Here is a 17,663-nt window from a genome sequence, read left to right on the forward strand (position 1 = left end):
TGAAACAAAGATAATAGGAAAAGTTAAAAAAAAAAAAAAAAGAAAAACAACTTGACAATTAAAAGAATAGATTTAAATGTAGAATCGTCTATCTGAACAACAGTCCTGTCTGGTCATTAGATTGGAGTCTCTGAAAACAGGTTTTTTTTTCACTTTTTTTTTTTTTTAAGAGAGATTTTTGCTATAGGGCATATGTACTTGCCAGAGAGACAGAGAGACAGAAAGTGAGAAATCACCTCCGGGGGGATGGCCACAGTGTAGTCCCTTCTCCTCCATTCTCTGGGGATCTTGGGCACACACGCACACGCACGTAGTGTGAGTTTTAAGCTCCTGGATATGAACTATATGGGAGCCCGGCAACATAACTATTACACCACCTGCTGGTCCTGAAAACAGATCTTTTCTCTCTTTCACTCACTTGGTAAAAATAGGAATATAGCAAATATTTGGTAACCTGTATGGATTATGATTATGCTTTAATAACGCTAGTGTTGAATGCCAATGATAAATATAAAATCTTTGATATTTTGTTAGCAGATTTAAAAAATAAAGCAGGTGTGAAGATGGTATTGTATTCTCTACAGGGATTACAGCCGTTTTATAGATTAGAGGGAAAGCTGTTTGAAGTCTGGGTGTGAACTATTGATTGGTGGCATAACTGCAGCGAGAGCCAGCGTGGTTACTCCCGGGGGTGTGCCGAGAGGGGACTGTGAATGCTGGGTGTGAATGCACACCACGTGTAAGCAGATAGTGGCTAATGTTGATTCTGAGACAGATTTGCGACAAAGTCTCTAACAAAAATAATACCTCATTGTAGATATAATCCATCGAGTTCATTTGCGGGGTTCATTCCAAGTGACCCGGGCGGCCTGGGACCACATGAAGAAGCAGAATTACGGAAGGTAGACTTGCACGTGGCTGTGGGGGGCTGAGGGCACGTGGGGGTTCTCGTGCACAGAACAGGAACATCCAAAATATGTGAAGCGATTCTGTGAGGGAAGGAGATGTTTCCAGTACGTTGGGCTCTAGGCTGTCCTTAGCACGTACCCTCTCATTACGGTGATGTCCTTTAGTTACAGATTGGCAGAGCAGGGCAGCTTTAGATTTCTTTGTCACCTATTCCTTTTCATTTGTTTTATTATTACTATTTTTCAGTTTCTATTATTTTTATTCAACTATGCACTTATTATGGGAAGAGGGGGCTCCAGATTTCTTTTGTATACCTGAAAGATCTTTCATAATAACTGTATGTCAGTATGTCCCTGTTTTATCATCTTTTTTAATTTTTTTTTTTTTTTTTTGCCATAGGGCATGTGTACTCACTGGAGAGAGACAGAGAGACACAGAAAGAGGGAAAGTAAGAAATCACCCCCCTTGGGGGAATGGCCATGCCACAAACCCCTCTCCTCCATTCTCCTTTCGGGATTTTGAATATGCATGCATGCACACACCTGGTGTGTTTTTCAGGCCACCAGGTCTGAGATTCGAACTGCCGAGTCAGCCATATGGGATCCAGCACCTTATCCACCACACCACCTGCTGGCCTAACTACTGCTTTTATTATTGATGATTTTCATGTCCTCTGGCATTTTAGAAAGTTACACAAACGTTGGATTTTCAAGCTGTGCATGGTTTTCTAACCAGAGTGCCATTTTGTGTGTCTAGGACCAACTAGAGAGAAATGAGCGGCGGTTTCCTGCTAGCGAGTGCTGACCAGGCTCGAGCTAGCCTTTACGAGCCGTTGGGGAAGGGTGGGACTTCGGCCTCGTGATTGTTCCTCCCTGCGCTCCGCTCCCCCCTGGTGCCGAGGCAGGGCTGTGCACACCCGCGACAGCAGGTCGTTTGTGACGCCTCTTCTTGTTGGAGGTTTCTAGCCTGTCCTGACCTGTCGCTTCCTGAAAATAAATGACAGGGTTTATTCTCCTTGGCCCAAGTAGAGCAACTGAGGTTGGGTCACAAACTAAATTTGTTTGATTTTGACTAGGGAGTCCTTTTTTCTTTCCTTCCTTCCTTCCTTCCTTCCTTCCTTCCTTCCTTCCTTCCTTCCTTTCTTTCTTTCTTTCTTTCTTTCTTTCCTTCTTTCTTTCTTTCTTTCTTTCTTTTTAAGTTTATTCCTTCCATGAAAGAGAGAGAAAAACTGCACCCCAAACAGGGTCTTCTCACTGCCATTCGTCCCCAATCTCTGTGGCTGGGCCACAGCCGTGTGTGCAGCCTCGTGCTCAGGAAGAGCCTGGGGCCTGAACCCAGGACTTTTCCCGTGTGGGTTCAGTCACATCACCTGGCCTGCAGGAAGTACTTTTTAAAAAATAGTTAAATATTGTAGTTGAATTTTGGTATTATATTTTTAATTTGTCAGAGGGTGTGTGCACTTGCCAGAGTGAGACAGAAAGACCGAGAGAGAAAGGAGAAGGCACTCCCCGGTGGGGAACGGTCACACGGCAGTCTCAGCAGTCCCTTCTCCTCTATTTCTCCATCCTGCTGAGATTTATGGGCACGCATGTGCAAGCTCCTGGAGTCTTACAGGCCACCAGGGCCAGGATTCAAACTGAACAGCCAGCCATGTGGAATCTGGTTCCCTTAACCTGGAGGCCACAGGGCTAGCCCTCAAGACGACTTATGTATCAGTTTACTCGACATTACATGGATCACGAGTACAGGGAGCCAGTGACAGGACCCGAGCTGCTTTTTGTTGGGTGCAGTGGTATGAAAATAGAATTACAATGTTATCAAAACAGAGAAGAGATGATGCTGAGAGACCTGTTTTCCTTCTAGGATCATTATGACTTCGTCAGCCTCAGGAATATACGGCAACTTCGGCCAGGCAAATTACAGTGCTGCAAAGCTAGGTCTTCTAGGTCTTTCCAATACCCTGGCGATCGAAGGCCGCAAAAGTAACATTCACTGTAACACCATCGCCCCCACTGCCGGGTCCCGGATGACTCAGAGTGTTATGCCTGAAGGTAAGCAAGTTTTCAATGCCTTTACCCACAAAAATAAGCGTGGTGAGCTTTGAAAAGTATTTAATTTTTTGAGTACTTAAAATGTTTTTCTTTCTCATTTCAAAAGCGTATTGGGAACCAGCAGTTAGCGTAATGGCTATGTCACTGGACTCCCACGTAGTCGACCGTGGTTTGTGTCCCGGACCCGGTGGCTTAAAACTCACGCCGGGCGCGTGTGCGTGCGTGCCCAAGATCCCGAGAGGAGAATGGAGGAGAAGGGATTGTGGCGTGACCATCCCCCCTGGGGGGTGATTTCTCGCTTTCTGTCTCTATGTCTCTGTCTGTCTGGCGAGCGCACGCGCCCTACAGTAAAAATCTCTCCAAAAAAAAAAAAAAAAAAAAGCGTATGTGTGCCTGTGTTCATTGAGGAAAATTTAGAAAAGCACGAAGAAAAAATAGAAAATGACTCATAACTCTTCCACACTGAAGTAAACATCATCCTTTTTCTGTGCACAGATATACATACATACGTATCGCAGTACAGAGTGGGGTAATAGCATTGTTACTGTTATCATAATAAAAAATCAGACTTCCTTTTTTAGAACAATTTAAGTTTTTAAATTTCTTTTTTCTTTTTTTACTTTACATTTTTTCTCTTGCGTTTTAGTTTGGGAAATTTACATTGAGATGATCTATTCAATTTGTGTTGACATATCAAAATAACCTTCGTTATTTCTGTTACAGTGGTTTTGGTTTCTAGCATTTCCTTTTGATGCTTTCTTAGAGTTTTCTCTCTCTGGCTACAGTGCCCATCTGTCCACTTTTCCATCGGGGTCTTTAGCTTATGACCACAGTTGTTTTAAACTTCCAGCATGATCATTCTCAGTCTCTGCCATATTGAGTCTGGTTTGCGTTAGTTTTGCCTCTTCAGCCCATTTTTCCTTGCCTTTTAGCATGGCTTGCAGTTTTTTTGTTGAAAGCTGAACATGGTGTATCAGATCTTAGGAAGTGAGGCAGAGCTGCCTTTAGCGTGGAGTTTTGTGTCGATCTCATGGGGAACTCGGCTGTTTTTATTATTTGCTGTAGCGGTAGCTATTAGAAGCACCGATCTTGTGTGTGTGTGTCTTCTGTTACCTTTGGGTTTCCCTAGAACCTCCGTGTTAAACAGTTCGGCTCCTGGAGCTCTCAGCTGTTACTCTCGGTGGTCCTGCAGATGCAGCCGTGAGGGGTCGGGAAAGGGACGTGTTCCACCTTCCTACGTTACGTCTTCGTTTTTTAGTGGGTCAGAGTCCTAGTGGGTTGGAACCTTCGGAGTTTTTTCAGTATTCTTTTCTCTCCTTCCCGTTTGAGATGAGAAGGCTAGAGGAATTCTTGTCTAATTGCTCTCCCTTAGGTAGGTCAGACACTGGGAACATTGTCTGTCTTGAGGCCTAGCCTTGCAAGTAGGACAGATGCCCTGGGCAGATTTCAAGATGGCTACTTTTTCCCTCCTCCTCCCAAAGCATGGGGCATTTTTCTTTGATCTTCACTCTGCGAATACGGTGGGGCTTTTGGAGGCAACACTCAAGACATTACCCTGCCCCCCGAGATCCAGCTGCTCTGCCCGCCTCTAGCAGTGAGCTGTGTATCATTTGTGTTTTCTTTCTGCCTTAGGCGCGCAGCATGTGTTCCCATAATCGATTCTCTGGACTTGTCCGTTTTTCTTGTTTTTTAGGTGGTAGTTTGCTATGTGACCTCAGTTCTCTGGTAAAATTAGTTACTTCATTGAAATGAACTGTTGTTTTTTCATATTTTTAGCTTTTTTCTTTTTTTCTTTTTTTTAGAGAGGTTTTCGCTACAGGGCACATGCGCTCGCCAGAGAGACAGAGAGAGACAGAGAAATAGAAAGCAAGAAATTGCCCCCCCCAGGGGGTATGGCCACGCCACAGTCCCTTCTCCATTCTCCTCTTGGAATATTGGGCACACACGCACATGCACCCGGCGTGCGTTTAAGCCACCGGGTCCAGAACTTGAACCACGGTCAACTACATGGGAGTTCAGCGACATAGCCATTACACTAACTGCTGGTCCCCTTTTTTTCTTAGCTTTAGGATGGAAGCAATGACTTCCACGCTCTTTGCATGTTGGAGTTGAAACGGGAAGTGTAATTATTTTTTTCTACTTTACTATGAGCATTTTTCTATTTAATAAAATAGCCTAGGATTTAAAATACTTTTTTTTTTCAGACAGGGTCTTGTCATGTCCTCATCCTCCTACCTCAGGCTTCCAAGCGGCAGGGACAGCAGTGTGTGCTACTGCACCTGTCGTCGCAGGTCAGGTCAGCAAGCAGGCCCGGGCCGCCCATGTGCCCTCACCTGCTAATGGCGGTGTCTGTAAATGTGCTCTTCTCTGTCTGGGCTCAGTCTAGAATTTGTTTTTGTTTCTTAAGTTTTTGCCATAGAGTGCTTGCTCTCGCCAGATAGAGGCAGAGAAAGGGAAAGTGAGAGGTCACCCCCCCCAAGGGCCTCGCCACAATGTCTTCTCGTCTGTTCTCCTGGGATCTTGGGCACACATGCACATATAGTTGCTTTATTTTCAAGCCACCAGGTCTGGAACTAGAACTGCAGTTAGCCATGTGAGAGTCCAGTGCCTTACCCACATCCTGGCCCCTAGGGTTTGATTTTTAATGATTATATTTTAACTTATATTCCATACGTTAATTTAATTTTTCTTATTATTTTATACATTCAATCATGGTACATCACTATAACTTATAAAATGAATTTACTCAACATGAATATTCCATAATTTTAAAAAAGCACTTTTTATGGTTATATTTCCTTTGTTGTATTACGCAGTTAGCGTAATAACTATGTCGCTGGACTCCCACGTAGTTGATCATCATTCGAGTCCCAGACCTGGTGGCTTAAACTCACACTGGGCACGTGTGTGCGTGCCCATGATCCCAAGGAAAGTGGAGGAGAAGGGATTGCGGCATGGCCATCTCCCCTGAGGGGGGTGATTTCTCGCTTTCTGTCTCTGTCTTTCTGGCAAGCACGTGCGCCCTGTAGCAAAAACCTCTCCAAGAAAAGAAAGAAAAATAATAATTGGGGCCCAGCAGGTGGCATGGAGGTCGAGGCACTAAATCCCATTTGGCTGTCTCAGAGGTTCAAGTCCAGACTTCGTGGTTTGAAAGAACACACCATGTACATGTCCCCAAAATCCCGAGAGGATAGCGGTGTTTGAGAAGGGATTGTGGTGGGGCCATCTCCTCTTGGGTACAATTTTACTTTCTCGGTCTCTCTCTCTGTAGTGAGGCATGAGCCCTATTCCAAAAACCTAAACAAAAACAAAAAAACCAAAAAACAAAACCCATAAACCTCCAAACTTTTCTCGTGTAACTTTCCAACATATATAAGAGTAAAGAATTGTATATGCCCATTCCCAGCTTTAACAAATGGTCAACATTTAGCCAATTTTGTTTCATATTTTTGTTACCCTCTCATTTTTTTCCTGCAATATTTCAAAGCAAATACTCGATATTTCATAGTATCTACTGAACACCTGAATAGCAGTCTCTACTAGATATGGTCATAACCACAGTGACATCATCACACCAAACAAACTAATCGCTAAGATCACGTAGTATCAAACTTGTATTAAAATTCTCTAGTTATCTAAAAAGACACCTTTTCAGAGTTGGTTTAATCCAGGAATGATACAAACAAGGTTTACAGCCATTTTGTTATTTTATTTAAGTTTCCTTTAATACTTAATGGTTCAGCCTCCTATTTAAAAAAAAAAAAACAATTTATTTGTTGATGCCGATTCATTTGTTCATTCATAGATTAAGTCCTCATTCTTGATTTGGGTTGCTTTTGCATTTTCGTAGAAAATCAGTCGACCACATTTGTGTGTCTCCTCCAGGTTCTGTGTTCTGTTCCATTGATTAATGTGCCTGTCCCTGATATTTTCATTACTGTAGTTTTATATTAGTTTTAAAATTAGTGTAAGTCTTCCCACTTTCATTGAAATATAAATTTTCAAATGTCGAATGTATGATGGAGAGCCAATATTTACTTAACTAGACGACAGCCTAATGGACTCGTGGAGAACTGTGTATGTTTCTGACACCCCAAGTCTTTACTTATTTCTGAGAAGAAATCTCCTCGCTACTTTAACATTAGCTTCTATGAAATGGTACGGAACAATTGATTGGCATTATTGTAGAATGTGCTGCTTCGTGGAACACAAGTACTTGTGTATGATTCACTTCCCACATGTGCACTACATGTATTTTAGAGCTTGGGATCTGTAGTACCATACCCATACTTGTTAGCTTTTGCAGAGGTGCGTCTAACCAGTTTGCCGTGTGTTAGAGTAGCGATTTGGATCTGAGATCTATTTTTTCCCTCCATTTCCTCATGAAGAGGACAACTTTTAAAAGTCCCTTATTATTTAAAAACTCACGCTCTCATAATCATGTGACAGAGTTCTTGTAAAAGAATCGGGCTACATGAAGGACAAATACAGTCCTGTTTTTCCTTTTAAGTATAGTACTGTATATATGCAGAACAGTGCAGATTACAGCTACGTAAAGCATGAAAATAGCACGAATATTCATGAGCTCATTTTTCAACCTAGGCATTGCAGCGTCACCTCCAGCTTGCCTCTCACGTGGTGTCCTCCATCCTGTCTCCCTGCTTCATGCCCAGGAGAGAGCTGCTGTGTAGAAGTTTTGTCTGTCATTCCTTGCAAGATTTCTACCTTAGTCCCTTTCTTGCTGTGGGCTCTAGACTCTTTGGAAGTCAGTAGTTTTTTTGAGAAAGTAATGAAAACTGTAGGTTTTAAATTTGTCCTTTAGGAATGTGGTTACCATTTTATTTGGACAGGTCTCAGCCTCTAGAGGTGTAAGGTCAATGTCTAATGTCGTATCCTTTACGCTCACCATGCTCTGGTACCAGAGGTTCAGAAAATAAGGTTAATTTTAGATAAATTACTTAATCTCTCTAGACCTATTTTCTCTTTTGTAAATAAAGTAAGGAAGTTGTAGGGTTTTTTTTTTTTGTGTGTGTGTGTTTGTGGTGGAGCTTATGGGTACATGTGAGAGCATAAGAAGGAACTGGAAAGGGAGAGGAGAGAGGGAAAGACAGACAGACAGACAGACAGACACCCTCCCACCGTCTGGTCACACCATGACCCCCTTCCTTCCGTCCTTCAGCCCATCACATCGTGGGCACTTGCCAACATGTGCCTGGTGTGTTTCAGGCTGACCGTGCCAGGGATCCGAACGGCGGTCCCCTATGTGGGATCCAGCTTCTTGCTAGCAGTCCGTTGTCATTGTGCCACGGCTCTTGTTGGAGACCATTCTAAAATGACCCTTCTTGGGACCAGTAGATGGTATACTGGTTATGGAATTGGACTCCACATGGCCTATTGCAGTTTGAGTCCTGGACCCGGTGGCTGAAAATCATGCTAGGCTCATGTGCATGCCCAGAATCCCAAGAGGAGAACGGAAGAGAAGGGATGGTGGTGTGGCCATCCCTGCCCCCCGAGGGGGGGATGGTTTCTCACTTTCTCTCTATCTCTGGTGAATGCACGTGCTCTGTGTCAAAAACCTTCTAAAATAAAATGACCCTCCAGGTTCTAAAATTATGTTTTTTTTTTAATTTAAATTCTGGTTTTTATTACTTTTTTGTAGTTTAGAGAAGCTGGAAATCTTATTTTAATCAGTTTTTCTTCTCGTCCTCAAAAATAACCATTTATAGTCTATCAAAGGAATTATTTATTAAAGAACCAGGTATTATGAGTAACACATAGAGACGTATAATTTCTCTTCCCCTTTGAAATATATTGAGGCTATTGGAAAAGTCATGATGCATTTTTACATAGAAAAACGTAGAAAAATATGTCATGACTTTTGTGATAGCCCAGTATCTAATACATGTTTAATTTGTGTAACTTACATATTTTTTTACGTGAAATAAAATATAATGAGAACCCTGGAACTAACTTCTCAAACTCTTGGTTATTTGTTGCTGAGTAGTAAGTCCCCCAAGTTAGTGAATCGAAAGAGCATTTATTATTTTACATAGTTTCTAGGGCCAGAAATATAGATTGGCCTACCTGAGGGGTTCTGGTTCTGGGTCTCTCATGAGGTTTTAGAGGTTTTTGCTATAGGGCACGTACACTCACCAGAAAGACAGAGAGAGAGACAGAAAGTGAGAAATCACCCCCCCGGGGGGATGGCCATGCCACAGTCCCTTCTCCATTCTCCTTGGGATCTTGGGCACGTACACACATGCTCCTGGCATGAGTATAAGCCACCAGGTCCAGGACTCGAACCATATTTGACTACACGAGAGTCCAGCAAAGTAGCCATTACGCCAACTGCTGGTCCCTGTGAGGTTTTAATCAAGGTGTTCACTGGTGCTTCAGCCATTTGAAAGCTTGGCTGGGTTGGAGAGTCTACTTTTAAGCTCATTCATGCCCATGGCAGTGGCCAAGAGGCCTCCATTTCTTTCTTTTGAAAATGTGTTTATGTCCAATTATTTTTATTTTATAACTTTTTATTTACATTGAAATGCACAACTTTATGGTGCATGGTATGGTTTTTCAAAGTATACATGCAACTTATGATAATCAAATCAAGTATATTACCATACGCAAAGAACCTTTCATTTCTGTGTCTGTTAAATGCTTTATTCCTGATCCCCACCTTCATGACCTACCTGTGCTCTACACAGTCCCTGGTATCCATACTTGCCCTCCCTCCTATCACAGCTTCAGAACTTTCTGCACAGTGTGTATACCTCCGGTGTGTACTGAGCAGGTGTCTGTCTTTCACTGTCTGGCCTGCTCACTTAGCATTAAGTGTTCTGTATTCATCTACTTTGTGTCAAATATCAGAGTCTTGCTCTTCTTTATGGCTGAGTAGGTCATCAGTTGTTGGTTCTTCCAATCCAAGAACAAGTGCTATCTTTCAAGTTTTTGTATTATAATTAATTTTTTTTAACTTTTTCATAGTTTTCCTTGTAGGGGTCTTTCACCTCTTTAGTTAAGTTTGTTCTTAGGTCTTATGTTTTGTTTTGTGGCTATCGTAAATAAGATTGCTTTCTTTAGTTTTGCCTCAGCCTGTTCATTGTTGGTATATAAAAGTGCTGTAGTTTCTTCTTCTTCTGTGTTTTTTTTTCCTAAGGCTTTTGCCATAGGGCATGTGCACTGTCTGGAGAGAGACAGAGAGAGAGAGACAGTGAGAGGGAAAGTGAGAGATCACCCCCCCCTCCACCCAGGGTTAATGGCCAGACCTCAGTCCCTCCTCTATTCTCCTCTTGGGAGTGGGGCATGTGTGCATAGGCATTTGGTGTGATTTTCATGTCACTGAGTCCAGGACTTGAACTGCAGTCGGCCATGTGGGAGTACAGTATCTTAACCACCATGCCACCTGCTGCTCCCATTGTATATTTTTGTATCTTGATTTTGTATTCTACCACTTTATTGAATTCATTTATCACTTCTAGGAGTTTTTTCAGGGATTCTTTTAGATTTTCTGTGTTTATGATCATGTTGTCTGCAAATAGGGACAATTTCACTTCTTCCTTTCCTATTTGAATGCTTTTTATTTTAACCACTTATTTGATTGTGTTTACTGGGGCTTCCAGAACTATATTGAAAGGGAATGGAGAAGGTGGATAACCTCTTTCTCTAGTTTTAGTGAGAAAGCTTTTAGTTTCTCTTCATTCACTATGATATTAGCTATGGATTTGTCATAGGTAGCTTTTATGTTATTGAAAAATACATCCTCTATGGTTATTTTGTTGAGAGTCTTAATTATAAAGAGATGTTGTATGTTGTCAAAGACTACTTCTGCATCAGTTATTATCATTTCTTTTTTTTAATCTATCTTTCTGTTACTGCGATGTGTTACCTTTATATTCTGCATATGGCGAACCATCTTTGCACTGGGATAAAGTTTACTTGGTCATGGTATATAATCTTTGTAATGTACGGTTGGGTTCCATTTGCTAGGATTTTTTTGATGAGTTTTGTATCAATATTCATCAGGTATATTGGTCTGTAGATTTTTCTTTTCTTGTTTTTGGTTATGTCCTTGTCTGCTTTTGTTATCAAGATGATGGAGGTTGGGGCTGGCAAGTGGCATGCGGTTAAGGATGCTGGACTCCTACGTGGCTGACCATGGTTCGAGTCCTAGACTTGGTGGCTTGCTTTCTCACTTTCCTACTCTCTCTATCCTGCTTTGTCCCTCTCTGGTCAAATAAAAATAAATAAATGAAGTTAAATAAAATAATTAAAAGGAAAAGATGATAGTGGCTTCAGAATGAGTTCATGAGCTTTCTTTCCATTAGGATCTTTAGAAATATTGGGTTGTTGGAAACATGACACATTTTTGCATAGAAAAAATACGTCATGACTTTTCCTATGACCCAATAGTTTGAGGAGAATTGGCATTAATTCTTTAAGTGTTTTGTAGAATTCAGAAGTGAAGCCATCAGGATCTGGGCTTTTCTTTGTTGAAGGACTGTTAGGTACTGACTCAGTCTCATTGCTTGTTATTGGTCTATCCAGGCTTTCTACTGGTTCAGTCTAGGTAAATTATGTGTCAAGAAATTTGTCAATCTCATCTAGACTTTTCTTACTTGCTGGTGTACAGTCGCTTGTAGTATTCTCTCGTGATCTTTGGTATTTCTGTGATAGCCATGATAAAATTGCTTGCTTCATTACTGATTTTATTTACTTGATTTCTTCCTCTATTTTTCTAGGTTAGTCTAGTTAATGGTTTATTGATTTGATTCATCTTTCATTTGAGCTCTTTTTGATTGAGGGATACCTCCTCTATACCAGCCATGCTTAAAAAAACTAAGTTTCTGGCAGCAGAACTGTTCCTTAGGATATCTGCTCTCTGTAGTGCTGGGTGCCTGACACTCAGCACTGGAGGAGACGCTGGCTGAGTAAATAAACCTTCTTAATTTTGATTTTATATAGCTGTACATTTCACTAGCTTTGGGAATCTCAGACGTTTCATTTACCCACCCACCCTTTAGATTTTAGTTTACAAAATTGAGTCTAATAGGTGCTGACTGAACTTGTGTTTGAGAAAGAATTAGAAAACAAGAATATTTGCTGATAGCATTAGCGATAATATGTGAAATAAAGTATTTTTTCTGTGTGGCTTATGTTCATTTTTTTTTCCTTCTTCTTCATTTTTTTCACCAAGGTGATAAATGCTCAGTTGGATTTTATAGATGTGGTAATTTTGCATTCAGTGTAGAGTTAGTCAACTCATATATCTGGATCCTTATGTATAAATATTTGTAAGCATTCAGTTTTGCCAACTGATACATGGTAAATTAGAATGCCGTGTATTGAGAAGAATGGAGTTTCATTGCGTAATCGAGGTGGCTGGGTCCACCCTTGTTCTCTCGTCATGCCTGTAATGGAGAACTGTCAACAAGGGGCCACTGGATCGCTTGAGACCTTTGAGAGGTGATGAAGTGAAAAGTTTTAGGAGTCGCTCTTTAATTTATAGGGACTATAAATGCCACCTTTTGTTACCTTAGCATATTAATATCAAATTATATTTAGTCATGTCACAGTTGAATTTTTGCATTTATTCGAGCCTTTAGATAAGATTATAAAGTATTAGGTCGTTGGAAAAGTCATGATGCAGTTTTGCATAGGAAAACATGAAAAAAATATGTTGACTTTTCGGGTGACCCAATATTTAAAGTATTATAAGATACATAAGGTGTTATAAGATACAAATTGTGTCTCACTTGAACCTTTGAACAACATGGTAGAATGGGCGGGGATGCCATTTGGATTTCCAGCTTACAGGAGAAGATGCAGGTCAGGTGAGTGAGGTGCTCAAGGCCCTGAGTCGCCATCTTGGTGGGTCCAGGAATAAATGCCAGGTCTTCGTACTCCGCGTGTAGTGTGTAGGGTATCTTTCTGCTTTGACACGCTGCTCATGGGAGCACGCAGCAGAAGCAGTTCTGAGCTTTGCTGTCGTTAGTGCTCGTCCCAAGGCCTACTTCAGTCATCTGTCATTCGCTGTAAAGCCTGCTTCGTAGTGTTCTCCCCGTTAGTTAAATAGCTGGGAAGGTAAGATGGTTTGGGGAATTACTGGTCCCTCAGTTTCTCTCTCTCACTACTGTTTATTTTTTAATTTGCCAGAGGATGTGTGCACTGTTCAGAGAGAGACAGGAGAGAGAGAAAACCCCTGCACTCCACCTCCCGGGGGGCGTGGTCGTGCTGCATCCTGGTGGGATTTGGGACACATGTGCATACGTGCCCGGCCTGTCCTCCAGGTTGCCAGTCCTGGGATTTGAACCACCCAGTCAGTTACCTGGGACCCGGCTCCCTTAACCGCTAGACCATGGGGCTGGCCCGGTTCTCACGTTACATATGGTTTTGCTCACCCGTCTTCATGTAGCCAGTTCTGACTCCTTTTTCTCAGTAGTATGTCACCATCTTGAAGGTGATGTGCCTGGTGCCTGTAGTTGTAGAAGCTTGAGACCATTCCAGGAGTGTCTCAGCTGGGACGAGGACACTCTCAGGAAAGCCTGGGAACGTTAGGTTAGTTATGTGTGTATCATTTTGCTCTTATTTTAAAAGTCTCTGAATTACCTGTAATTTTTTTTTTAAGAGACATTTTTGGTATAGGGTGCATGTGCTTGATGGAGAGACAGAAAGCGGGAAGTCACTCCTCAGGGGGGCTGGCCACCCTGCCATCCCTTCTCCATTCTCCTCTTGGGCTCTTGGGCACACACACAAACATGCCCAGTGTGTTTCAAGCTCTGGGTCCGGGATTTGAACTGTAGTTGTCCATGTGGGAGTTCAGCGACGTTACCGTTATGCCATCTGCTGGTCCCTGTTATTTTACAAATTGGAAGTTTTTTTTGTTTTTTTTTTTTTTGAGAGGTTTTTTGCTATAGGGCACGTGTGCTCGCCAGACAGAGAGAGACAAGGAGACAGAAAGCGAGAAATCACCCCCCAGGGGGGATGGTCACGCCGCAATCCCTTCTCCTCCATTCTCCTCTCGGGATCTTGGGCACGCTCGCACACGCGCCCAGCGTGAGTTTTAAGCCACCGGGTCCGGGACGCGAACTGCGGTCAACTACGTGGGAGTCCAGCGACATAGCCATTACGCTAACTGCTGGTTCCCATAAATTGGAAGTTTTCAGAATGTAATATGGTTGGTTATTATGCACATTCTTGTCTTAAACCTTTTCTTTCGATTTTGATTTCAGATCTGGTGGAAGCCCTGAAGCCTGACTACGTGGCGCCGCTAGTCCTCTGGCTCTGCCATGAGAGCTGTGAGGAGAACGGCGGCTTATTCGAGGTACCCTGCACCGTCGGTGTTCTCCTAAAGCAGTGCTCGCGTAATTAGGAAAAAAATGATGCGAAATTAGTCTTTTTCAGTTGCTTACATCTGTAAAAATCCGTACCAGTTGACATGACTTGTGTATTTTTAATGTTATGTAATGTTGTAATCAAGGAGCCCGTGTTGACTAAGGTTATTTTGAGGGAGTAACAGCAACTTTTAAATTCTGTTTTTCCTTGGTTCTCCTTTTTAAATATTCTTGCTAAATAAAAATGTGGCCGATTTGCCGAGTTAGCTGAGTATGGAAAGTCCCATTGATTTAAGAAGCCGAATGATACAGAGGAAGGGTGAGAGCTTGGGCTTCGAGCTGACCAGGCCGGGTTTTGCGTTCTCACTCGGTAATGAATTGCTTGTCTTGCTGAGGATATGTTTTATGTTCACCTTCCTGAGCTTTGTATTTTTGGAGTTTGTTGTGACAACTATGAGTCATATTTTTACGTCCTTAGCGTAGGGCCTAGTACGTAGCAGCCCCAAATTTTATCAGAATAGTATTTTATTTAATTTGGTCTATATAATTGATCAGTAAATACAACTTACTATTTTTGCATAGAAAAATACATCATGATTTTTCTGATGACCCAATATGCTTTTGATTACTCATTTGAATTTCTTTTTTCTTTCCTAGTCTGAACTATTATATATTAGGACCTCTCTCCTCTTTTCTTTTCTTTTCTTTTCTTTTCTCTCTCTCTTTCTCTCTCTCTCTCTCTCTCTCTCTCTCTGATAGAACCTGTATGCACACATATGAAAGAGGAGGAGAGACAAAGAGAGAGAGACAGAGAGAGATGAGCACCCTCCACAGAGTCTGGTCACATGGCAGTCTGCTTCCTCCAGCTCACCAGCCTCTTAGGTCTTGGGCCCTCAGACATGCTCAACATATTTTAGACTGACTGGGTAGGAGGTGGATTCCAGCCAGGGTTGCCATGTGGGATCCTGCTTCTGTTGAGTAGTGCTTCACAGTTGTGCCACAGAGCTGGCCTTCTGGTTTTTTTTTTTTGGAGAGGTTTTCACTATAGGGCACATGTGCTCGCCAGACAGACTGAGAGAGACAGAGAGACAGAAAGCGAGAAATCCCCCCCCAGGAGGGATGGCCATGCCGCAATCCATTCTCCTCTCGGGATCTTGGGCACGCACGCACACGCACCCGGCGTGAGTTTTAAGCCACGGGACGCGAACTGTGGTCAACTACGTGGGAGTCCAGCGACATAGCCATTACGCTAACTGCTGGTCCTGCCCTCTGGCTTTTTGTTGTTGTTGTTGTTGGTTTTTTTTTTTTTTTTGGTCCAATTCAGTGCTTCTTTTTATAGGGACATTTTGAGTCTGTAATGTGCTGGGTGGTTTATGGATTTATATTGTTTAAACTTCACCATAACCACACGAAGTATGTATTATTATCCTTACATATGAAGAAACTTAGATTCAAGGAGGTCAGACGATGTGGCCAAGGTGACAGTGACACAGCTGCAGTAGGACTAGTGCCGAGCCCTGGTCTCTGGGTTAGAGGCAGTCGTGTCTGCTATGTGCTGCTCTACTGCTTTGTGCTGCTTTACGTCTCTGCTCTGAAAACGTGTGCAGGGCAGAGTCGTGGGGCCAGTGGGCTTTGACAGCTGTATTTTCACTGTCGTCTAGCATTCTAATGCTTGTAGAAAGATAATTTTTTTTAATTAAAGGAAAATCCTGTTAGTGATTTCACATTAAGTGACATGTTTTTCTGTTCTTTTTATTAGGTTGGAGCAGGATGGATTGGAAAATGTAAGTCTATCAGTTTTCGGATTGCCATAGATTATTTCCGTATCTTTAAACCTGCACAGCCAGGGATCAGCTACATCACTGGACTCCCACGTGGTCGACCGTGGTTCCAGTCCTGAACCCAGTAGCTTAAACTCATGCCGGGCATGTGTGCGTGTGTGCCCAAGATCCCAAGAGGAGAATGGAGGAGGAGGGATTGCGGTGTGGCCATCTCCCCTGGGGGGTGATTTCTCGCTTTCTCTCTCTCTTTGTCTTTCTGGCAAGCGCACATGCCCTATAACAAAAAACCTCTCCAAAAAAAAAAAAAAAAAAGAAAAAGATTGTGAGTAGTCACAGACAGTGTCCAGTAGGGGGCAATAATAATCTCTCTCTCTCTCTCTCTCTCTCTCTCTATATATATATATATATATATCCTGCACACCCATTTAGATCTTGGTGAGGATCTTGTCAAATGCCTAATCACTGGATCTGCTTCCTGCTTGTATCTATAAACTTGAACATTGTTATAGCAACAGGTATTCAAAACCTGGCAGTTTTCCTTCAGACCTGGCTACTTTCAAGAATCAGTCTGTTCTTCCTGCAGGACCACCACGAGCCCTTCGGCAGGACTCATGCCGTCTTACCGAAAACTGGCTCTTCCTTTAGACTCTAAAATCTCTTTTTATATTGATATTTATCTTTCCAAACTACTGGCCAGTGCTTAAATCACCCTCTCTTGCATCCCACGGGCTTGTTCTTGCTGTGCCAGCAGAGAAAGCGAGTGGGAGGGAGAGCTGTGCTGAAAGCTAGGAAGAGACCATTCTAGTGTAGACCGACAGCAGGGCGTCCTCCATTGCTGTCTTGTAATTCTCGTTCTCCTCAGAGTGCGAGTCATCACGAGGGGACAGTCTAGGGAATGAAGTCCCTTCCGTTCAGTTTACTGAATTCATTTGGCTTTAGCTTCCTTACCCCATTTCTTTAAACTTCTGAGCTCCAAATTTGAATATTGCATTGTGGTGTGTGTTTTAAGGAATCGTGTGAAGGTTTCATGATCTCAGCTTGTTTTCAGTTGGCTCCTGGCATCAAAACTAATCACCCAATCGTTGACTTATTTAAAAGGTTGCCATCACTGGAGGGCATGGTAGAATAGTAATACTTTTAGCATAATGGCCGTTCCGTCCAGTTGTTAAAGTGACTTATAGCCCTCAGGCATTTCAAGTGTCTATGACATCCACTTACCAAAGGAAGGCCAAATGTTGCAATAAAAGCTGTATCTGGAAAGTTACCAATAGAACAGCTCTAGAAGTCGGTATTTTCGTCATTCATTGAAACAGATCTTCATTTTACTAAAGAATTATTTATTTACTTATTTATTTATATTTATATTATTATTATTTAATTTGATTAGAGAGACAGAGAGAAAGGGAGAAAGCAAGCCACCAGGTCCGGAACTTGAACCATGGTCGACCATGTGGGAATTCAGCACCTTTTGCCCCACGCCACCTGCTGGCCTCCTTATCTTTACTTTTAACAGTTATCAAAATCTGACTGTTAATGCTTAAACTAGGTTACTAGTGCTTTTTTTGTTTGTTTACTATAGGGTGTGTGTTCAC

General features: G+C 42.3%; 1 protein-coding gene across 2 annotated transcripts in view; it reads left to right on the forward strand.

Moving 5' to 3' along the window:
- The window catches only part of HSD17B4 (hydroxysteroid 17-beta dehydrogenase 4), a 97,643-nt gene that overhangs the window by 22,350 nt on the left and 57,630 nt on the right, over positions 1-17,663 (forward strand). For both annotated transcript variants that reach the window (XM_006162347.3, XM_027765898.1), the window contains exons 7-10: positions 818-902; positions 2,773-2,960; positions 14,189-14,280; positions 16,050-16,074. In XM_006162347.3, the coding sequence (XP_006162409.2) occupies positions 818-902; positions 2,773-2,960; positions 14,189-14,280; positions 16,050-16,074 (390 nt within the window). The remainder of the gene's footprint in view (positions 1-817; positions 903-2,772; positions 2,961-14,188; positions 14,281-16,049; positions 16,075-17,663) is intronic.

The sequence above is a fragment of the Tupaia chinensis genome, unplaced genomic scaffold (assembly GCF_000334495.1).
Source record: "Tupaia chinensis unplaced genomic scaffold, TupChi_1.0 Scaffold139897_1, whole genome shotgun sequence".
Classification (NCBI taxonomy): domain Eukaryota; kingdom Metazoa; phylum Chordata; class Mammalia; order Scandentia; family Tupaiidae; genus Tupaia; species Tupaia belangeri.